Source organism: Clytia hemisphaerica, unplaced genomic scaffold (assembly GCF_902728285.1).
Source record: "Clytia hemisphaerica strain Z4C2 unplaced genomic scaffold, Clytia hemisphaerica genome assembly, whole genome shotgun sequence".
NCBI classification, from domain to species: domain Eukaryota; kingdom Metazoa; phylum Cnidaria; class Hydrozoa; order Leptothecata; family Clytiidae; genus Clytia; species Clytia hemisphaerica.
The window spans coordinates 1108685-1133262 of record NW_027103421.1 but is presented as its reverse complement, the minus strand read 5'-3'; the positions used below and the strand labels follow the sequence as shown (position 1 = coordinate 1133262).

General features: G+C 34.5%; 3 protein-coding genes across 3 annotated transcripts; all 3 read left to right on the top strand.

Moving 5' to 3' along the window:
• Window positions 1–7255: 7255 nt before the first annotated feature.
• On the top strand, window positions 7256–8521 carry LOC136797852 (uncharacterized). Its single transcript, XM_067054435.1, has 4 exons — window positions 7256–7330; window positions 7462–7543; window positions 7808–7907; window positions 8190–8521. The coding sequence occupies exons 2-4, from the start codon at window positions 7490–7492 to the stop codon at window positions 8519–8521; spliced, it is 486 nt and encodes a 161-aa protein (XP_066910536.1). The 5' UTR covers window positions 7256–7330; window positions 7462–7489.
• Window positions 8522–9862: 1341 nt separating this feature from the next.
• Window positions 9863–11044, top strand: LOC136797808 (uncharacterized). The gene is made up of 3 exons (XM_067054392.1): window positions 9863–10109; window positions 10250–10698; window positions 10918–11044. Exons 1-3 carry the CDS (start codon window positions 9927–9929, stop codon window positions 11042–11044), a joined length of 759 nt encoding a protein of 252 aa, XP_066910493.1. The 5' UTR covers window positions 9863–9926.
• A 93-nt stretch (window positions 11045–11137) lies between these two features.
• On the top strand, window positions 11138–12603 carry LOC136797806 (uncharacterized). Its single transcript, XM_067054391.1, has 5 exons — window positions 11138–11200; window positions 11344–11430; window positions 11586–11675; window positions 11838–11909; window positions 12033–12603. Exons 2-5 carry the CDS (start codon window positions 11366–11368, stop codon window positions 12601–12603), a joined length of 798 nt encoding a protein of 265 aa, XP_066910492.1. The 5' UTR covers window positions 11138–11200; window positions 11344–11365.
• The last annotated feature ends 11975 nt before the right edge of the window (window positions 12604–24578 follow it).

Sequence of the window (24578 nt, the reverse complement as noted above, 5' to 3'; positions counted from 1 at the left end):
AGCGAAAAAGATTGTTTTTTATTGTTTTACCAAATAGGTATATCGATTAGACATCAGAATCACCCCCGTTACGGTTATCTATCTCATTTTATTTTTGATTTAAAATAAGATTTTAATTGTTTTTACCCCCGTCTCCTAGCTATTTCCGACTTTTTAAACAGTTTCCGCTTATTTCCGCATACTATCACGGGGGTCATTCCGGTCAGGAATTTATCCCTTTTTCAGAAGAAAGAAAGAAAAAAAATTCTAGGTAACTGCCTTCATTAGCAATCGCTTTATAAGATAGGCCACCCATTCATTCAAAGAAATTCGTCGTTTTCGTTAATTTTACAGACCGTTAATTCCAGCCGAATAAGAACGAAACCGCGCAATCTGATTGGCTGAAATCTGAAATTCTATTTTTCGCGCCGTCGCTATATGCAAAATTTTTCATTTTACTTTTTGGAGGCGGCAGAAAGAAGCAACAAGAAGTTAGTATTTTCCTATCTTTTCTTGTAGTTGCTTTGCCAATCAGCTGACTGATGATTTTTAATGGAAATGTTAAGATAAGTTGATTGATAGTATGAATGGCTCCTATTTTGGAAACAAAAGTACTTTAATTGTGGATAAAAGGGGTAAAAATTTTAACTTTTTTGGTTGTTCTAATCTAGCTAAACAAATTATATTTTCATCAGCTCTTATCTGACAAAGTCATTAGAGAAGACTCTAAGATATTGTATATAGTTTTAACAAGCCTAGACTTTTTGATAAAATATACCAAAGTTAGTCTTCAAACAAAATGAAAGTAGACATACAGGCACAACAAGTGCCTATATATTTATTTAGAGTATTTTTGTAGTGGGAAATTTTGAGACAAATTTTTATATATTTTTGCTTCTTTTTCAAGTATAGTAGTGATATGATATTCATACTACAACTCTGTCTAGACATCTGTACTTGACAGTCTTGTGCTGTTGTGCCAAAGAGGCAGGCCAGGTATCCCCAAAATGCACTGGATACAACATACAGAGCGAGTGCGTGTAAAAATGGTACATCACGGTAAAATATTAGTCTTAACACTGACCAAGGGGCCATCCATTTAGTACTACATACTGAGGGGTAGAGGGGGGTTAAGCAAAAGTACATTCATTTGTTTAAATGACAACATTTCTATTGTTTCTTGCGTTCAACAAAAGGGGGATATCTATTTATGATAATATCATGGCAAAAAACTTTTATTGTGAATGCTATATGGATGACGCCAAAGTCTGAAAGTGTATAATTTAGTTTTGCACGTGACTTTTTCTGTTTCCAATCCAGTGCACATCTGATAGGGTTGTTATTTTTTGTCATTATATTGATGTTGAAGTTAGTGGCTGGAGTGTTTCATTATTTTCAATGATATGATAATATTGGTTACAGTTGGCTAGAAAAGGTATGGTCATAACGATGGCTAGCGTACTCTCTCGTGTACTACCAAATCGCTGGGGGTTGGAATAAGTGGGAATTCCTAAATGTAAAATTTGTAAAAAGAAGGCTTATACAGCAGAATTAGGGCAAAAGAGGGAACTTTCAAAAACATTTTTCCAAAAATTAATGAGCAGAGGGGTTGAAATAAGTATATCCTGGGTGAAAAAATTAATTAGCTGGGGCGCTTATTAGGTATCAGAGAGTACATAATTTCACTTTTTTTTTTAAATTTTGTTACAATTTTTCACAGAGAATAGATTTGCTCAAATGTTTTTTTTTTCAAATAACGTAGTGCTTCATGGTCACTAAGGTGGCTAGAATAGACATGGTCATTTCGACGGCTAGCTTTACGTAATTTCAATTTTTTTTGGAGAATTTTGTTACAATTTTTCATAGAGTTTTGCTCAAATGTTTTTTTTTCAAATAACGTAGTGGTTCATGGTCACTAAGGTGGCTGGAATAGGCATGGTCATTTCGATGGCTAGCTTTACGTAATTTCAATTTTTTTGGATAATTTTGTTACAATTTTTCATAGAGTTTTGCTCAAATGTTTTTTTTCTTCAAATAAGGTAGTGGTTCATGGTCACTAAGGTGGCTAGAATAGGCATGGTCATTTCGATGGCTAGCTTTACGTAATTTCAATTTTTTTGGAGAATTTTGTTACTGTTTTTTTTTTTCAAATAACGTAGTGGTTCATGGTCACTAAGGTGGCTAGAATAGGCATGGTCACTTCGATGGCTAGCTTTACGTAATTTCAATTTTTTTGGAGAATTTTGTTACAATTTTTCATAGAGTTTTGCTCAAATGTTTTTTTTTTCAAATAACGTAGTGGTTCATGGTCACTAAGGTGGCTAGAATAGGCATGGTCATTTCGATGGCTAGCTTTACGTAATTTCAAATTTTTTGGAGAATTTTGTTCAAATAACATGGTGGTTCTTGTTCACACAGGTTACTAGGATCGTCCTTTAAGTGATGGCACTACCAATTTTATTTGATGTCTATTTTAGCTTTTTTTTGAAGATTTTGCAAAATGATTACTTTTTAATGGCTGGTCTTCCATAATTTTGAATTTTTTTGATACATTCATTACAATTTGTTAAAAGATTTGATCAAATTAATTAATATTCTAATGGTTCTTGGTCACAGAAAAGAAAAGCAATGGTCTTAAATGGCTAGCTTTACCTAATTTAGAGATTTTGACAAAAAATGATTTGGTAGTAGCCATCTATTATCTTTTACACAATCACAAAACCTTGCAAAATTAATTTTGGGCTGTTTCAGGCTGTTCAGGCTAGAATTTCCTCTTTTTAGGCAATTTTAAAATTTGAAACTTTACTTGCCGGTGTTTTCAAATAATGATTTCCTTCAATGTTTTTTGTTTTAAAATTAAATTAGATAAAAAAGCAGTATGATGTAGTTCCCAATGCTATCAATAATGGTAGGACTAGTACTAGTAGTAGTCATGTAGAGTAAGAATACATAATACAGTAAGGGAAAGTATAAATTTTTACCTTTTTTTAATGTGTCTAAAACTGATAGAAATTAGGGATGTTATAGCTAGTTTTATGCAAAATTGACATGAAAAGCAAAGGTAATTTTCTTTAGTGTAACTTCCAAAAGCAAAGGTAATTTTCTTATATAGTGTAACTTCCAGTGGGACTTCATTCATATATTCAGCACAGAAAGTTATTTACTGTTAGTTGACTCTTTCTTATTGAAGGCTGCTACATCTTTTCTTGGGATTTCGAAATTGCTCTAATATACCTTTCATTCCGTAAAGTGAAATTTTTACCTCTTTGGAAAGAAAAAATTGAGTGGACGATTTTAAAGCTTTGTTAAGCGAAGATTAGCAAAGTTTTTCTTCTTTTTGTCCAGTGAAAATTGTCCTTATTTTTCAGCGTCCTTTTTTCCCTGGGTTGGTATTTTTATCCTATTAATATCGTGTTATAATGTAATTTATTCTATATTTTCTAGTATCGTAAAACGAATGATGGAATCCGACAAAGAAGAATTCAAATCGCAGTCGTGGGGTGTATAATGAATTTTTTTCTCAAGAACAGTTCGAATTTGCATTCGAATACGGATAAATGGTACGTGGTCGAAAACTGTAGTGGATGATATAGTGTAGTGGAAAATATTTTCGCATCGTTGTTCCGTCTGAAACCTGGATATCACCATTTTAGACATTTGCTACGAAATTTTGAATTGCATCGGAATTGTATGGTCTACCTTCTGTTGGATGGTCAAAATAGGGTTTAATTTTATCGGACAAATCGGAGAATATTTTTGTTTTAACTTTTAAAGTATTTTATTCGTCAAACCTGTCACAAGTGGTTCTTATGCTTTTAAAAATGTTTAACGAAATCTTGAATAGCACATCGGACATCTTTTATATGCTGATAAGGCGAAAAAGAAAAAATGTAGTGTTTCCGGAATGTAGTGTTTTTGCCTAATATAGTTTTTTTTTCGCATAGATTATCGTGAGTTAAATCGTTAACCAAGTAAAGTTTATTTCAGGCTCGTAAAATTTAATCCCGTAAAAATTAGCTAAATGTTGAAGAATTTTATACTCTTGCAATAAAAAACTTGTTGTTAGGCCTCACTATCCGTACTAGTAATTTTTTGTAACATTTATAGACCACTATAGCGTAATTTATAGCTCTAGTATTTATTAAAAATGTATTAAAAAATGGATCAAAATGAAATGTATTCAATTTGTTTTGAAAGTTATCCCGCTAATTTCAAAAAATTTTAAAAGTTTTTACTTTTACATGTTACACAAGTGTTCCCGTTTCATATCGGACACATGTTCTATCTCAGGACAGTGTCTGCCTATTGTTGTATTGTGCTGATATAAGCAAAAAGTGTTTTCCTTTTATTCTTTCTGACCTATCTTGCTTCTCATCCGTGTCAATTCATTATCAAAAAGCTTGTAAATTAAAATCGATTAACTAGTCACTCTTATTAAAAAAATATTTTTTTAGCCGCCTTATACCGTACTTACCTATAACACTAACTAAGAAATTCAGATAATTTTGCGTACAGCCACTTTTAAAAAAAGGCAAAACCATGCTGGCGCTTTATCCGAGAAAGAATTCGTGTGGCTCTCGTCTTTTTTAGCTGGTTAGCTCGGTTCATGTCTTGAGTTATTGGGAAATTTTGACTCTTGACGGAAATGTATTCAGATGAACTTTTGGATTGTTAAATGCAAGTACGGTAATTTTCAAAAATTAATACCAAGGTCTAAATCTGAAGATCAAATTGCTTTTAGACAAACTCCCGCTTTATTATTTTTAAATGAAATTGTTCTGGCTAAGCGAGTCATTTTCTAAAAATCCCAAACAACCTCAAAGATAATCTTAGAACTTTTTCTTTCCATTATAAATAAAAGATAATTGTGGTTGTGTTTCAACTCGATACTTCTTTCAACTTCACACTTTGACTGTCACTCCTATATATGGATGAAATTTTGCACTTTTTGTTCTTATTGGGCGTAGAAATTAGCTTTTACATTTAAGCTTTCCTCTACGCCCAAAGATTTTCATTTCAGACGCTGAATTCTTTAAGACTAGAGGCGGCATTTGTATCACCGTTTTAAATTTCTTACATTATCTAATTAGCCTGAGTCTGATTCAAGTATGAAACAAACCGCAGTTACGGTCAACTATAAAAAGTTCACTCAAGTATCAAATCGACCCGGTTAGTTAAATCTCAAAACTATGCAGTGCTCGTAAAAGTGATTTGATATTGCTGAGCGGACTTTTTAATGGTTTAACATACTGTAGCTAACGGTACGTTTCTTGGTCATTTCCATATATTATATAAATTAAGAGTGGATGAAATTATAAACCGAGGTTTTCTTTAACGCGATAAATTAGCAATTGAGTCTCTGAAAGGGTCCCAAAATTATTAAATAGAGAATAGTCTCTCAAAGGATCGATTTTCAAACTTCGACTCCGACTTACCTGCGTCACCTTGCAGCCCTCCCCCGGGGGCCAGTAATCAAGGTAGGATAAATAATATACGTGAACATCTAATTCGACGCGATTTTTGTTGTAACCGATACACTTATCTGATATTCCGATGGCAGATTGGCGGCCGCCCACGCTAAAGCTCTAAAGAAACGGGTCATTGTAACTGCTGGGTTACCAGACCTCCCGCTGCAAAATTCTTGACGCGGTCTCGCTAAAATACGTAAATAGTAAACTTTCCAAATGTTGAAAATTTTCCCGACTTTCAGAGCTCTAGCGTGTTGGATGAAAATTTCACCATCTTGGTTGGGTGCCAAATAACCGTAGTTCGTGCGGGTATTTTTTGTCCGCTTTATCCCACTTAAAACCGTCCCAATCCTTTTTGACGCATTTTTCTATTAATGTCTATTGGTGCGAAAAAAGGAATGGGACAGTTTTAGTGCGGGATGCGCGAGGCGGACAAAAAATGCCAGTGCAGCAATTGGTGGCTACGGTCAAAAAGGTGTATTGACTATTGGCGTTAACTGACTTAGTAGTTGTCTGAATGTAATAAGGTAGGTCGAAAAAGAAAGGGCTTTATGAATGGGCGTATGAACTCTGCTTAGTTGTGTAATACATTATTTTTGTATTTTTTAGAAAAAAATGTCAGTAAATCATCCACTTTGCTGTGGATTCATAAAATGTATGATATATGAGCAGCTGACAGGTTCGGAAACTCTCTCTGCACAATACAAGCAGTTGAAGAGGGTATTCCCTCATTTGACAATCAGTGAATCTAGCTATAAAAATCGGGCTGGTAAAGTGAGAGAAAATATTTCAAAACTAAATAAGGCTGATTGTGCCAAAAAGTCGCTATTCATAGAAACCTTTTGCCAAGAAAAATGGGCTTCATTGTTAGAGGGTGCAAAGAAAAAGCACGGAAATTTGAGTCTTTGTAAAGGGTGTTTAAACAATGACAAATACCGGTTACCCTTATCGTATGTTCCAATCAATTCGGCAGAATGGCACAAAATAGCAACAGAGAATGGACTGTTTCGACCAGCAAGGCATAACATCATTGACGAGACAAAGCGTGATATTAATGTATTGAACGGTAAATACAAAGAACAGTTTTCAGTAACTTTTGAAAATGCTTTGAAGATGGCGGACAAATCCACTGTGCAGAAAAGATGGTCAACAGTTGCTCAAGAGGTCAAAGAGAACATTCAGGAACAGTGGAAAGAAACCGCTGTTGTCAGGTATTAAAATCCTTAAGAAGAACGGTTAGATTATTATTAGGTTATTATTAAGTTAGATTTCTATCAGGTTTTCAGTAAAAAACTAAAAGACTAAGAGAGTCGCCTCTGTTTCGTAGGGCTGATCTACCACAACAGAAGACTTGAAAAATGAATTTGCTTTAGTTAGAAATTGAAATTTAATACAATTTTTTCTAAAGGGCCTATGGAACAATGGAGTCAACAACATCAAGAAATCGGAAGAGAAAAGTACAAGCACTTGAGCCTTTTAAGGTAACCATGCAATTTTCAAAAAAGCGGTGGCTAGAATTATAAAAATAATTTATATTTTAAAATTAAATTTAACATTTCATAGGAAGCAAAATTGCGAACAATACAGAGGAAAGAAAAAGAAGCACAGGGCTTAGCGAAGCCATCAAATCATGTTGGTAATTTGGACAACTACGTATTCGATAGAGACGGCGTTATAAAGTTCGTAGAAAGCCTTCCCAATGACAAGCCACCAATAATGAGGCAGATCGCAATTAATTTCAAAATAAAACACAAAAACGGCAATGTCCCCGAAAACGGGGGACAAATCATTTCCAACTTCCTTCAAGTTTCCAAAGTTGATCTTGATCGGTTCGGTGGCCAAACTGAACGGAAAAGATTGCGGATTCGGAAGAAAAAAAGAAGGTGCGTATTTTTGGCCTTTTTTTAAATCAATATCATTCTCGAGTTTCAACTGAGAAACCTTAAACTAAGGTAACTATGGAATCTAAATATTTTTAAAGTTGGTGGAGAAAACTTGTTCTATTTTTTTTCAGGATTCTCAAAACAAACATATCTGTGCCGATGGAAATATCAACGTTTGAATTAAAAAAACAGTTAGCAGAAGAAGTCAAAGAAGTATTTCAAAGTTTTGTTTAGGCCTCCGATTAAAGTCGTTATATATATTTTTAGAACAATTCAGAGAAAGTGACCAAGGGACAAGCTTTAATCTTAATTGTTTAGCAAAAATTGTTTATTGACAATTAGAGAGTTATTAAGTTTCATGAGAGATTGAATTTCGTGATTAAGCAAGTGCAAAATCAATTATATCCACGAAACTTATTGATTAAAAACATCTTTAAACAAAAATACTTAATTTACGAATTCTATTTTTTTTATCAGGGAAAGTATTCATTGGGAAAGCCTATTGTTCCACAGACTTATGAAAAACTGGTAATGGATGACAAAGGAGAACCAACGATCACACAGTATACCACTGAGGGTAAAACCTAATCTAAACTCTCAGTATGAGAATGGACTCTTCCAGAAAATGTCCGCACATGGGGGGATGGAGTATATAGTGTCCGGGCGGGTAGTGAAAAACCTACAAAATTTGCCTTGTCAGGGGTATATTCATGCTGACCTAAAAGCCAAATATTAGTCGAATATGTAAGGTCAGGTAAAATTGATGAACTGAATTGTTCCCGCTTCTAGTTCTAATGAAATTGTCTTATAGTTATATTTATATAATAAAGGTTAATTAAAAAAAACACAAATTTTACAGGAAGAATGTTTACACTACAAGAAGTCCGCCAGACAATGTTCAATAAACAGGAAGATTTCCTCAGGATTAAATCCGATGAATATTACGAAACGATTGGCGAGCAGGAGTTAAGTGATGAATTTGATCGGCTCCTCGAAAATTACGACCCAAAATCACCGAACGAGGCAGTGCGTTTAAAGAAGTACCAGAGGGTCAGAACACTTGTATGTTGGCACGACTCGTCATCCGTCTCGAGCGCGTCTCACTTCCTCGTAACATTCAACACGCTGTACGACCCAGCCATTTTCTTGACGGATGAGGAATATTTCCAAAGGACAGGTAATAACATGTGATACTAGACTTTTTGTGGATGCAATCAAACAAACAAAACATTAACACTGTACGATAAACATGCGTTATAAAATTGTCGTAAGGTCTCGTTTGTGAAATTATTATTTCATAATCATAGGATTAAAGGTCGATGTCCAAGAAACAGTGGAGCGACCAGAGACGTACATGTTGGCGCGATGCACGGCAGATAAGAACCAATTACTGTACAGCGAGATTCGATTGGATGACATTAAAAAATGTGAGGCATCCCCAATCCAGATAAACAAAGTTCCAATACATGACCAAGTGCGATTTTTCAAAGGTAAACGACGATTTCATCCTAAAAAAGAAATAAAAAAATTATAGAAAGCTGTTTTTATGATAATACAAGTTACAGCAAACAGAAAGGCTCTCAAGATTTAAATTAATTATTATCTTATAGGAGACGGCCCTGCTTGTCAGCTTGAGTCCGGACACCAGAAAGGAGGAAGGTATTTTTGTTGGGCGTGCGAAGTGGATGGGGAAAGAACATACGACCTTGCACATTCACTCAATACTAAACATGTCTCTCTCAATTCGAGAATCACTGATATGTTACAAACAACAGCAGGTCGAATAGGTGCTGAGAATGGCAGAACAAACTTTTACGCTGATCTTGATAGAGAAGGCATGATTTCAGAGCTCCATCAAAGAAAGGTAGGTCAAAAGCTAGAGGGAATGATACATTTGGAGCAGAAAAATACGATAAAGCCATTCCTAGAAGAGTCCTCGGAAATTTAAGACCCTTGTAAATTTGGAAAGTTACAAAGACCAATAAGAAAATACTTCTAAATAGCATATAGAAAGTATTATTTGAATTGTTCCTAAAAAGAAAAAGATGTGTGGAAAATACAAACCATTTTAATATTTCAGAACAAAGACCAACTCACGAACAAAACCAAAAAACAAATTGACAAGATTTTCGCCGAAACGGTCAAAGGCAAACAATGTTTCCCAGCTTTGCTTCACGGAAATCTTAAAGAATGTAAAACTGCTGTTCCAAGATATGAAGTGCTACCTCTTGAAGGTCTACATACGATGGCTGGCCATATTAAAAACATTTATAATGAAATACAATACCACCTTAAGGATGAGGCAAAACTTAGGTTTCAACGGGTAATGAAAGCTACATTCTCTTCAAAAGAGGCAAAAAGAGGCTGTGATTACAGATTATCACTTTTAGAGATGACAATCTTCATGTTGACAAAAAACTTTCTACCCAGTTATCATCTTCTTTTCACAACTCTGGTTGAGATACAAGGTATTGTCTACTCAAATGAAGAACACCGTACATCAAAAGCAATATTAAGGTTGCACATCCTCACGTTTGTCCATGCATTGGAGTTTAAACGTCTGTTCCTGAAAACGAAGAAATTAACAGTAAGGAAGATGTTTGGCCAATATCATCATGCTCTAATCATACATGCACCGCAGCAACTAAGGATTGTGTCTCTCTCGTCAACAAATGTTGAAAATGAAGAGCGACAATTCAATTTCATGAAAACTGCAAGTTCCCTAACATCGAACCACCATCCTGAGAATGTTCTTGTCAACTGTATAATCCGATTACAAGTAAGGGAAGTTTCTGATATTTAAGCTTTATGCCTCTCTATTAAAGATATAAACGACCATTGGGATACCCTGAAATAATATGAAAGTACTTTATCTTAAATAAAACGAAAGATGACAGATTGGACTTATTTTCTCTTTAGGCAACAACAGAATTCAGATCAGAGTTTCAAGAATTGATGACGGTTCCACAAGTAGAATCAAAGATCTCAAAGTTGGCAAGCTATTTTGAAAGTGAGGATACCATTATTCCTTACCAAACGATCAAAAATTATCCACGAGAGTACCAAGCTTGCCTGGAAAGAATTGGAGACTACCTATTGGAGTCAAAAGTGTGGAAGGAGGTGGAAACTGGTGTCAAGTTTTATGATGTTTCTGGAGACTGGATGAAGCAGAGACATCATTTTCGAAACTTCACGCTTGAAGAAGAACTGGCATACGTTTCCAAATGCTGGACCAAGTGCCTAACCAGTCCGAAGTTGATACCAGCCAATACTATTATTGATAGTGAGGGGAAACGAACAACCATTGGCACGCTTCAGAAGTTTTCCACAAATAACAATCGCCCTATTCCTTTAATCCAGAAAGTCAAGTAAGGGCGAATTGTTTCCTAGCTCTAAGTCAGGCAATATTGGATGTTACTGATTGAAGTATTTTTTTAAGTCAATCTATTACTGCGAGAAATCATACATAAATCATAGAATGGATATATCACAATAATTATTTCTAGTTGACAGATTTTACACAGCTCAACTATTTGAATTTAAAGACATTGTGGTATAATTGATTTATTCTACTGTAATTATTTTAGCTCAATTCAAGATGTCACACCAATAAATCTCACAGTGGAAGACCAAAACGAATCAATTGATGCTTTGGAACTGAGGTATAATATTTCTTTTATGTTGTTTTCAGAAGCCATGTTTATCGCTTCGTAGTACACTCTGTTAACATTGTCTGTTTTATAGAAATCTCAGTTTGATTTAAATCATGATTAAGGTAACAATAACAATAAAAAAACAAAATAATTTTAGCCTGAATGACACACCAAAGGCAGACAGTCAAAATGAATCATTCCTGAATTTGGCATCCAGGTAATAATTCTTTAAAATTCTTTTTTCCTTTCCCAACAAACTTTTCGAAATGACAAAATGTTTTTTATATAACGTATTGAAACTTTTTTCAAACACCAGCAAGTCAAACAGGATAAAAATTTTTTTAAACAAAATCTATTTAGCTCAACACAAGAGGATATCTATATGGATGGCAAATTGAATGGGCAGCAAGACAATCAGAATGAATCAATAATTGCTTTAGAATCAAGGTAACTTTTCTTATCCCTTATGAATCTGAAAAGACCATTTTGGTAATACCAACGTTTTCTTTTAAAATAATCTTGCACCTTGCATTGCACCTTGCATTGTATTTGCTTTTTTTATGATTAGCAACATATTGTTTTAAACATTTAAATATGTTTAGCTCAACAGAGAAAGTGGCACAGATGGATGTGGATATTATGGACAGTCAGACGAACAGTCAGAATAGTTCAAGCATTTCTTTAGAATCAAGGTAATTGCTTTGTCCTTATGTTTATCATATTAAGATACTTGATTTGTGCCATGTTGTATTTTATACTCAAGTTTCTATATTAGACAAAATAAAGTTGAATTTTATTGAAAGATTGTAATAAGTTCTTTAATTTTCAATTATCATATTTATTTTGAATTTTAGCTCAATTGCACTTCCCTCAATCAATTCTTCAGTTTTGGAAATCAATGAACTACTTTCAACCCCTGTACAAAAGTAAGACTTGATATGTATATATTAATAGCTTCAAAAAATACTACTTGATTTCTTAGGGATCAACTTTAATCGGCTAAAATTGTAAAAAGCAATTCTTTGAGTAATGAAATCTTTTTATTTTAGCACTAAGGATTCAACATCAACAACACCTTTTTTGCAAAAATTATCAATCACTTCACCTGTCCCTACATCTCCATTTCTACAATCAACCCCAGCAACATCAAAACATGACACAAGTCAACCAAAAACACCACTCCAAAGGAGAAAGAAACAAGTGGCTCCAATCGATTTTCAGTGGGTAGGAGATAAAAAGCAGAGTAGAAGATCTTCAGAGTCCGCCCAACTTCAAGTTGCAAAAAGCAACACAGCTGTTGTTTTGAAATCACTATTACCTGATTCAAATTTTGACATTGAATATCAAAATATGAAAGCTAAATTTCAATTGAACGAGTCTTTCTACTCAAAGGAAATGAAACTGTTGGTAGCAAAAATTGGTGTGCCACTTCAAGTGAAATTTGACGAGTCATGGAAAATGCTAAATGAGCTTGAAAAAACAGCTTTGGCAAGTTCAGAGATTGTAAATGTTGTGAATGAAGATTCCATGTCTTTATACACGAAAGCTAAGAGAGAACTTGCTCTTTGCAAAAAACTTCAAAAAACCTTTTGTCTTGAAGACCCAAGCAAGGGGTATTAAAATTACTATATTTTTCTAAATTTCAATTTCAATGACATGATGAATGGCTAAAAAATCTTTATTGGGATTTCTTTTCAGTGGTTCATCATGATACTTTCTGAGCATTTTAGGAAAGGGAAAATTTATATAACGTTTTAAAAAGGGGTTACGTTTGCATCTAATCCATAGCCAAGCAGCGGTGTCTAAATGTTTGAAAAATAACTCAGCGTTTTTGCCCAAAAAACAAAATTATAACAGTAACAATAATAATTCATAATATATATTTTCTAGTATTTTTATTTATTCCAAATTTAGTTTCTTTATGCAATAGACATTTCAGTATCTTCAGACAAAGACTTCATATAGCAATATCAAAATTTTGAAAGACTTTAAATATACTGTGGCCCACAAGGGTCAAGGACTCTTTTTTTACAAAGAATCTTGGTTTTTGTTATGCTAAGAATCTTTAACTTTAGTTTTTACTAAGAATCTTTGATATTAGATTTGGTTGACGGTTAAACTGTTTTGAAAAATCAAGATTCTTCGTAAAAAAACAAATTGAGTTATAGTGAAAAAAAAGGAGTTTCAGTGAATATATAAAAATCAGGGAATGTCATTTATTCAATTATTTCGTAAGATTTTAATTAATTGCAGGCTGCATCATTTGAGGCGAGCGATAGCACGCGCACACCTCCACACACATAAAATGTCTGAGGAGTGCGATCAATCACACCCCATAAAGTAAGTTTCACAACTGAAAGTTGTGCATAGCACTCCTTATCACACGCCTAAATTACTAAAATTAAGGTTTTAGGAGTGTGATTGACCACACGCCTGAAATTTTCAAATGATGCAGCCTGTAATTGTTATGCTGAAATATTTCCTTTTTTCATACATTAACGAGTTATAATCAAATAGAAATAATATTTGTATTTGTAATATTTTCGTCCAAATTTTAAGGATATATATACCTTCCTAGAACTTTTTGAATTGTATTGTATATCAATATTTTACCTATGCAATTTCTTCTATTTATTAAAATATGATAAACTATGTATTTTGTTTATCAATATCATATTGTTTCAATAATCAATTGAACAAGATAATTTATTCTGTTTGTACTGGCAATTTCTGTACACAGCTGCAATAAAAAAATAACAGAACTCATATAAAATTATGTTTGTATCTTTTTTTAAATGTTTTTTTTTTGGTTAGACCATAATAGCAAAACAAGACTACCGTAACTTGATCTAATGTCGACATCCCTCATCTAAATCCGACACCCTTTTTATCAGCTGAAATTGGTAGAAAGGTTGATATTTTTCTTTGCTTATTGATCATATAGCAAGACATAGTAAGTATAAGCAGACTGTGCCTTTAATAGTGGTTTTGGAGAATGCAATAGTCTTTTGAAAAACTAATTACTCCACAGCAGTTAGTTACCTAGAGACAAGAAAATTTATCACGCTTTTACTGGCAGAGGAAAAGTAATGTGGAGTAATTTGTTATTCAATAGATCGTTGTGTTCTCGTAAACAACTGTTAAACTTTCTGCGACAGTAGAAAGAACTTTCAATGAAGCACCCAAAGTCTACTGAATGAAGTTAAGTATATACATAGGATATTCTTATAACTGATATTCAATGAAACAATGTTTGTTTTGCACTGGAGTTGGTGACGTAACTAGCATGGCAACTAACTCGCCTGCTGTTCCTACTGCCTGTTGGATGATTGTTTTCACCGTTTTGGCACTACCACCCTCAAGACCCATTGGGTTATGCCAAACAACTTTATGCTAAGATGAATTACTCGAATAAGAGAAAAAGCAATTTCAATTTGAAATGAGATAAGAAAAAATAAAACTGAAAATGATAGTTGACAGGCAACTGATGATAGCAGGACAAAAGTTTTTAAAAGTGACAGGGACTATTTTTTAAGCTAGCTAAACCTTTTGAAAAATTGGGTTCATAGACTCTCAAAGGAGTATTTACACTTTTGGGGGATTAGCAATGATGTTTTGTTCATGTTTTAACAAGATTTCTTCCTCAAACAGGACAGGACATACATTTAAATGGTGACAGTGAAGCTCCATCCAGTCCTTGCTTTTTTACAAAATATCAATCCCATTAAATTTCCCCAGGGATAAATTTCTAGTTAGAATACACAAGCAAGAATGCAGTTTTTCTCAAAGAAATAAATAGGGGGTAGAATAGAAATACTTACGATTCGAGATCTCTTCGGAGCTTGGGAGCAAAACCAAAGAAACATTTTCTGGTTCCTTCCTTGGGCTTTCTCCATCAATTCCAGAACCAATGTGATTTTCGTTCAAAAAGTGGCATGTAATTCATGGTACTTTACATATTACGGCTATAGCCATGAAAATAAAAATTGCTGACCCACTTACTTACCCACACGCACTAAGAAAAATATTACTGGCGAAAGTCGAACTTTTAAGACGGAAACTTTAGTAAGACTGACCAAGAACCGGGAAACTCTCCATCGTACGGCTTCTACTGTAATTTTTTGAAACACACTCCCCCGTAGCCAAAAATCTTTACCTTCAACACGTCGAGTAGTAGAAAGTATACTTCTTTTCTCATTGTAATTTTAGTTTCTTCGGCTGGTTCCGTGTTACGTTTTAGTTTATTTTATATTATTGCGCGCGTTTTATACTTTCAATAAACACATCTTTTTACTATCTTTTTACTATCTTTTATCTGTGGTGGTGTCTAATTAACACTGCTTGGCCTACCTACACAACCCTATTTCCATCATATAGGAAGATATTTTCACAAATGGCCGAAATCCTGTGTAGGTCGAAAACTGAGGAACAGATAATGTGTTTTCTTGAAATATTTTTTGACTCATATTGAGTTACTTCATTCCATCTTAACTCATATTGAGTTACTTTCTTCCTTAAAGTCATTTGAGATCACTAGTTTTACATTGACGGATTTCTATGTCATCATATTTTCCTTTTCTACTCCAACCTGATTGATTTTCTGTGAATGTTCATTCTAGATTTTTGTTGTATTTGTATTGTCTTTTTGTTTTGTGGGTTTTTGTATTTATTGTTTCCATTTTGAGTAGTTGAAGGTTTTATACTTCTAGACTATATATATTCTAAGATTCTTGAACTTTTGCCTGGTGATGGTTATTTAAATGGGAAAATTGATCCTGCAATGTTAAAACTTCGACTAGAAAGAGAAGATCATTGGATAAAAACTTTACGATCTATTTATCCATATGGTTTGAATGAGCGAGTAAAATCTATGAACAAGGACATTCCGGCTGGGAAATTATTTCCACCTCTTCCCAGACATGGCACTAAGTTTGTTGAGCACCGTTACCGCTCCAAAGTTAAGGCTAGGATCTCTGATCTAGATTCTCTTGTTCATTCCATTTTTTCTTTTTCTCCGGAAGAACGTTCCAAGAAATGTCGCATTTTGTTTGATAGGCTTCGACAGTCAAATTTACGAAAACTTGCAGAACAAGCTAGCACTTCACTTTTTTCTTGCGAAAGTCATCTGAAAAGATGGTATGAATTATTGATCGATACTTTTCTCACGAAGACTATGAAAATTGATAAAGCTAATGTTAAAAAATCTCCTTCCCACATCCTTCCTATTTATTTCCACAATAAAGGTCTTGAGTTTATTCAGCTCAAAAATATTCTTCGCAAGCCTTGTGTGAATTCCAAACTTCCTGAAATACTTCAAAAAGATCCACCATCGATTGTTTACTCTTTAACTCCTACGATTAGAAACAAAATCTTTAATTATAAAGAAACTGTAAATTCCATCAATACAGCAGATTTAGAAACTTTTGGCACCAACCTTCCATCTTGTGAGTGTCACGATTCTCCTTTTATTGATCTAGACCATGGTCATGTCATGACCGGAGATTTAAGTTTCATTAAAAATAACCATTTGCGAAAATTGATATCCAAGGGACCAAATTATCGTGAACCTCGAAATATCAATTGGAATAAATGCAGAGATGTTATTTCTAGTGGTCTGGATAGTTTTGTGAATAAAACTTCAGCCAAAATTAATGAGACTGACGAAAACTTTCTTCAATGGAAAGTTGAAGTGTTAAAACAGGTGGATAAAAAGATAAAGTTTTTGAAAAAGAAGATCAGGTACAATAAAGTGAGCTCTGTGCTCAAAAGACAAGATGTTACTGATTATTTGAATGTTTTACACACTAATTTTGTTATTGTCCCCATTGATAAAGCTGCTAATAACGTTGCATTTATTTGTAAACGTTTCTATGTTGAAGTAATTTTGAAGGAGATTGGGATTTTGGGTGCAGGAAATGAAACATACATTAGAGTTAATCAGAATAAAGCAGAAATGGTGAATGAAAATGTTCGTTTTTCTAAACGTTTTGGTCTTGCTGTTTCTGAGAAGGACTTGGATCTTCCATGTATCTATTGGACTCCAAAGAAACACAAGACTCCTACTGGTAAACGTTTCATTATCGCTTCAAAACATTGTTCCACCAAACTGATTTCTAGATCTGTCAGTCTAGTTTTTAAGCTTGTTTACAGACAAGTTGAAAATTTCCATACAAAAGCAAAGTTTTTGAGCAATTATAATAAATTTTGGGTACTTCAAAATTGTGATCCAGTACTAGATTCACTCAACCGAATCAATAAAAAGAAAAACGCCAAATCTATTTCCACCTTTGACTTTAGTACATTGTACACAAAGATTCCTCATGACAAACTGATTAAAGAACTATCAGAGGTCATTGATTTTGTATTTGATGCAGGTAACTGCAAGTTTATCGCTATTTCTAAAAATGATAAAGCGTATTGGTCAAAAACAAAACCCAAATCTTCTGTGTCTTTTACACAGAATTCTTTGAAAACTGCTATGAAACATCTGATAAAAAATTGTTTTTTCAATGCAGGTGATATTGTTATGTGTCAAGTGATCGGGATTCCCATGGGAATCGATCCGGCGCCATTTTGGGCTAATCTTTTCCTCTACCAATACGAACAAAGGTATATGAGCAGGGTCATTGAGGAAAGTAAGGTTAAGGCTCGCCATTTTCATTCGACTAAAAGATTCATTGATGATTTGTGTGCTATCAATGACGGTAACTTGTTTCAGTCTGTGTATAGAGATATCTATCCAGATGAGCTTGAACTCAAAATTGAGCACTCGGGTAATCATGCTTCTTTTTTAAACCTGGATATTACCATCAAAGACGGGATATTTATTTATAAGTTGTTTGATAAACGGGATGCATTTCCTTTTTCCATAGTCCGAATGCCACATAAAGATAGCAACTTGCCAGAATCGATTTTTTATTCTTCTTTTGTTGGTGAACTTCTCAGGATTGCTCGTTCTACGTTACTTTTCGAGGACTTGAAAGTTAAAGCCAAAGTTTTTATACAAAGAATGCGATGTCAAGGTGCTGAAAACGCAAAGTTAGATTGCAGCCTTCGACGGGTTATAGTTCGTCATTTTTCAGAATTTTCAAGATTTCAACTCTCTCAAGATTCACTCGTTCGCCAGCTCTTGCGGTGAGCGGTCACGGTGTACGGGGCTTCGAACCGGGTTATAGTCCGATTTTTTAAATTCTCATTCTTTCCCCGCTCTTTCCATCTTATTCTTTGAACTGTAAAATGTGTGTGAGAGCCACAGGGTTGGATAGTGGCAATCCAATCCCAGTTCCTTCTCTTCTAGTATGCTTTCTTCAACGTTGTGGCAGAAACGTGTCAAAGGTGTGGCAACTTTGTCTAGTAGAAAGTATACTTCTTTTCTCATTGTAATTTTAGTTTCTTCGGCTGGTTCCGTGGTTTTTGCGTTTTAGTTTGTTTTATATTATTGCGCGCGTTTTATACTTTCAATAAACACATCTTTTTACTATCTTTTGTCTGTGGTGGTGTTTAATTAACACTGCTTGGCCTACCTACACAACCCTATTTCCATCATATAGGAGGATATTTTCGTAAAAGGCCGAAATCCTGTGTAGGTCGAAAACTGAGGAACAGATAATGTGTTTTCTTGAAATATATTTTTTGACTCATATTGAGTTACTTCATTCCATCTTAACTCATATTGAGTTACTTTCTTCCTTAAAGTCATTTTAGATCACTAGTTTTACATTGATGGATTTCTATGTCATCATATTTTCCTTTTCTACTCCAACCTGATTGATTTTCTGTGAATGTTCATTCTAGATTTTTGTTGTATTTGTATTGTCTTTTTGTTTTGTGGGTTTTTGTCTTTATTGTTTCCATTTTGAGTAGTTGAAGGTTTTATACTTCTAGACTATATATATATAAGAATATATATATATCTCCTCTCATGCAGTGTTGAGGCTTTCCTCCCTCTTGAGACGGTAAAGCTTGGCTCCAAAGGAGTCAACAAAGAATTCCGTAGGGAATTTCCCTTCTGTCCACTATTTCTCTCAGTTTGAACCACAAGTGATTTTGTGGTTTAGAGATGCTGGCTAAACCGATCTAGCCAGCCAAGGTGCAGTATGCAGTGCTGACGAGTCCTAATAAGGACGAAATGCATATGCTGCTCTGCCACCCAAATCTCCTGAGTGAATATAGTTGGACAGAAATTCTTAATTCTTCACATATATATTTTGATTTTTCCCATAGATGCTGGATATTAATAAATGGCAAGGAGCCCAGGGCCAAGTGAGCCATATAAAACAAGGTCGATTCTTGTCCATCAAGATGTTTCTCAAGGCAAGGAGGTTGACTACAATGAACTATAAATTCCAAAATTTAAATACAGTTCTGATTATACCTATCAATATTCCAAAAAAGAAGTGATAAAAATGTAATATCTTCAAAACCTTGGATAATTTTGGATTTGATGAGATGCTTTTCAGGCAGGTGGCCTTGTAAACTTTCTTTCCATCCATTAGAAAGAATGGCTCAGTCTCTTGTATGGATCTTGGACAACTTCGGATAGGTTGATATTTTCCGTGCCTGATCCTGTTGCTGATTCTGAGGTTGTGGAAATTTCAAGGTTACCATCTTCGTCATCATCAATACTCCAATCGTTGAGGTTGTTTCGAACAACAGCTACAGTTCCTGAAAAGAATAGATGAAAATGATAGGGTTCTATGAATTTCAAAGTTAAAGAGATACTCTCATGGTTTGAAGTTACCTATAGTTGCCGTCTACGGTGCTGAGCAAAACATCCAAAATTTTACCCTAACTATTTTTCTTAAGTCAACATATCAAGTTGTGTTCTTGATTTGAAGGAAGAAGACAATACAATTTCAAACCATCTGATTACCCCCTTGATTAAACTGATTAAACCCCTAAACAACTTTTTTAATAGCTAACTTAGAAAAGTTAAGAATTTATCAGTCCTGATCAATAAATGAAACAGCTGCAATTCAATTTTTGAAAGAAAAGGAAGACCTGTCTGACTTAAATTCGAATTATAAAAGTTCTGTGAGTAAAGCAACAATGTTTCCATATAAAAGCACAAAACAATCATTTTTGATATGAAAACTGATGAAAGGTCTAAAGCTAAGTGTAATGAAAAACAGAATACCTTGTTTGATAGGGCAGCGTAGCGTCGGTAACGTGTTTTCAATTTCATGGAGAAGATCCTAAGGTATCAATGACATTGCACGATAAAAACCACTTTTCCAGACTGCTATTATGTTGACATTTCTTAATGTAAGAATCCCCTCTTTCAAAATTAAAGGGTTCGAGTAGTCAAGGGCTAATCGTCGCTGAGCTCTAGATTTCTTACCCCAATCAGGGTGCTCCATCATAATTTCGTTGCAAGCCTTGATCCCACGGGTTTAATTGATCATTTCAAGATATGTTATAGTTTGAGCCCTTGAAATTCAGCCTCATATCACCAAAAAAACCTCTCCAACAGATCTGTACCGTCGAGCATTAGGTAGAGTGGTTGATCAGATGCATACTCTTTAGCCTTAGCACAACAAAACAATGCATCTTGAAATGACGCCTGTAGGTCACAGGTCAAAGTTGGGATGGCATAATTGATGTTGAGTGATTTTGAAAAAGATAAAATAGTAAATATGCTGCAGTCGAAATTGGCTTGATTTGGTCTGTGATTGAAAATTCTGTGAAAACGAAGAACGATAACAGCCCGTAGAACACTTCACCAAGAATTTTTAGTTCCTCTCTGACTGGAACAAGGGTGTACGGTAACTCGTCTTTCTTTGTTGACTCTATAAAGGCTAAGGGAAAGCTTGTGGCAGATTGGACGTTCTGCTTGTCTGCAGGGTGAAAGTTTGTGACGTTTTGACTGTTCCCTTTAAAAAGTTCACGCATTAAGGGTTTTGTTAATAAAACTCCTTTGATGTTAACTTTTTCCCTCAAAAGCATTGTCCAGCATCTTTTAGATAAGTGCTTCGGGTCAAAGTTTGCTGTTAGGCCGTCTAGGCCAGCAACGTAACCAATAAGGGGCAGATCTCGGATGTGCATATACCACGGAAAGTTAGCATCGACCTTGGTATTCATCAATTTATTTGAAACGATTCTCCTAGTCCCATCCCCATCCGTAGACATATTCATCAGTGGAAAGTTGTGTTTTTGTTTCATGCTGTCATTGACATTAATGATTTTTATTGTTCCTGCTTCATCTTTCTTACAACAGGATGGCCACATTAGAAGTGGTTGAATTAGTTTTGGTTCGTTCAATGATGCAATACCTGCTACTAGACATTCTTTTGGAATATGAATATCGTCACTTTTTACCTTTCCTTCAATTCCGAGACAGTCTTCAAAAGAATCCAATGCTAGCTTCTCTTTACTGCCATGCTGGCAGCATGAGTCATAGGCTTGGTTGTCTTTAGAGCTGTAAGCTAAAGTAGGTGTAATGTATGTTTCGTCCATTTTCAATGACACAAGGGGTTTACCAACTTCCGAAATGGTATAGTTTTGTTCAAAACAATCAGAAACAGTGTGTTTAACAATGATAGAATAGGTTTACACTTTTTGTTTCAATATTGTCTCCTTTTCCTCTTATTTCAAAGTCAATTTCCTGGTCTTTTTCGATATCAGGAAGACTTTTTTGTGTGTCCTTCTGGATTAAAGTGTTATCTTCACTGAGTCCTTCCGTTTTTTATTAAGAAACTTACTCATCAAGCTCTTTGATCCAAAGTTACATGCTGCCTTGCGTTTCCTGATAGTCTCATTCTTTGTATTTCGCTTTTCCTCTTGAGCTAACTTTTTCTTCTTACAAGCTTTAAATGCGCTAACCAATTATTTGAATCCAAATCACCTTGCTCAGGCTTGCAAATGCTGAAAACTTCTCCTGACTTAACTGTTTCTTTTTCCATCTAAATGAGATAAGTCTGGATATATGCCCCGCCATATTGGACTATATTATCTTAAGAAATATAATACCCATTTGTAATAAATTATATGTTACACTTTATATCGTAGTTAAAGTAATGGAAATTATTTTTTCAATACTGGCAGTTTCATGTTTTTACAAACAATCCTCAGTTGAAAAAATATATAGAAATGTTACACTTTCTATATATATTATCAAGACCTTATATATAATATCGAGTGAATTATATATTACGATATGTATATTATACAATTTCAAGTTTCAATATATAGATTGCATGCGCAAAACTGCACGAAACCCATGCGTGCGAAATGGCTTCCCGCCATTCGGCATAATATGGTGACCAAAGGCAGAGAAGTGGTAGATGTGATGCAGTATGGCAAAAAGGGAAAGAATTGTGGTACAAATGTTGTGATCTGGTGATGTTTTTTTCTACAAAAGGAAAAGAATTGTTTGTGCTCCATAGGCTGAGATTATTTCTTTTATTATTTTCCCTGCTTTCCTGCCCGCTTTCCAGTATCCAGCCTAAAACATTGAATTCCAGGATTGAATTGGGTACGGGGGATGTACTGGCTAGGCATAGGGTCCCTTTTGCAACTTCTGATGGTTCTATTGGTCCTTCTGGTAATCTCTGACTTGTCCACAAATCAGGAAATTTCAAGAAATTGCTTTGACAGGGTATGGAATTTTGTAATTTCTTTACTCTGTCTCTGACAGGGTAGGGTCAACTTTTTGTCATTTCACAAGCGATTTTAAATATAAATGGTTTGGAACGTTCCAAAGAAAAATAATGAAAAAGATCTGGATCGTTTTGGAACGTTCCTTTGAAATTTGTGTTTTTGTATGTAACCAGACGATCTCAATCGAACGGAATCGACGATCGAACCAATCGAACGGAATCGAAACTAAATCGAATATTACCTTAAGGGAAGAGATTTTCGCGAGAAGAAATTTTCGCGGAATTTAATTTCGCGAATCAGAGTTTCAAAATGGCAAATTTCGCGGAATTTAATTTCGCGAATGAGCCGATTTTAAAAGTTTCACGGAATTTAATTTTGCGATTGAGAAGAATTTATCAACTTAGATTAACTTTTAAGCATAACGGAGTTATGTTATATTTGTTTATATTTCATAAAAAATACACGTTATAATGCTTAAAAATCAATTGTGTCCATCTTTTTTGTTAATACCTGGTCAAAAACATCAAAATAAAAGAAGAAGAAAAAAAATCGAATTTCGCGGAATTTAATTTCGCGATTTAACAATTTTGGTGTGCTTCGCGGAATTTAATTTCGCGAATCACGCCCAAATTCGCGAAATTAAATTCCGCGAAAATTCTTCATCCGCGAAAATTTCTTCTCGCGAAAATTTCTTCCCTTAAGGTACCGCAATTTTCAGATTCGATTGGTTCGATTGAAGACTGCGTTCGACAATCGAATTTCAATCGGTCGATTGCGTTCGATTTGGTTCGATCATCGATTCTGTTCGATTGAGATCGTCTGGATGTAAACAAAGTGAGTTTAGATCTTTATTGATAGTCGTGAATCGTTCCATCACACTTCAGAACGCTCTTCTTTAACTGTTATTTACGTTGGCGATTCTCTGAAACACACTGCAGAAGCAGCCACCGGGGCAAAAAGGCGAAATAGCTGTTCCGATTTGCCAGCCAGGAGAATATTTCTAAAAAGTTGACATATTTAGCTTCTTCGGAACAGCTCCAAATTTCCAGCTGGAAAAGTAAATTTTCTCTAGAAAAAGTCCCACATTGCCAGGAACAGCTCTACAAAAGAACTTTTTGCTTTGTTCCTTAAAATAGCTGTTCCGATTTGCCAGGAGCAACTATGTAATTCCACAGGAACAGCTCTCTATTTCCAGCTGGAGATAAAAAGGAAAGTATCTGTTCTAACGCCAGTGGGCAATCTATTTATCTCAAGGGAACAGCTCTCTATTTCCAGCTGGAGATAAAAAAGCTAAAACATAGCTGTTCCGATTTGCCAGCAGCGATTATGATACTTAATAGGAACAGCTCTGTATTTCCAGCTGGGAATTGGGACAACAACTTCGAGAGTTAATTTTCGCAGTCCGAGGTAAGGGGTAGTGATAGAAAAGACCTTTACATGTTTTTTTTATAAGCATATTCAGGCTCATATAGGGCAAAAATTTAAACACAAGCTAAACATTACTTTGAGCCTTCATTTTCAGAATTTGTTTGTTTTTGGCAAGATTTTCGAAATTTCTCTAAAACTTTGCTTAGGATATAAGCATCCGTCAAAGCATTTTCAGCTTTGTAAATCTCTCTATCTAAGCATTTCCGAGGCAGCTTTTGGGTTCATGTATTGTGAGACTTATTTTTCAGTAGAAATAATCGAATTGTTATCGAGAATATTAGTTACAGGGAGGCATATCATTTATAGTTATAGAAAAAGAGGATATATTCACATTTTGCAGTAGTTAATAGTTTAAATTCATACCATTCACTCTCGATGGAAAGAATTTGGTTACTTTACAGGGTAAGAAAAAGGTACACATATTTCAAATGTATAGGCAGTACTGATTATGTACCAATAGAGACGAAAGATCTCCTAGTTGAATTTAGGTTGAAAGAAAATCTTGTTCCTTCACATATATTTCCAATTTTGAAAAGAATTTAATTAAGTTAAAAACAATAAATTGAAAA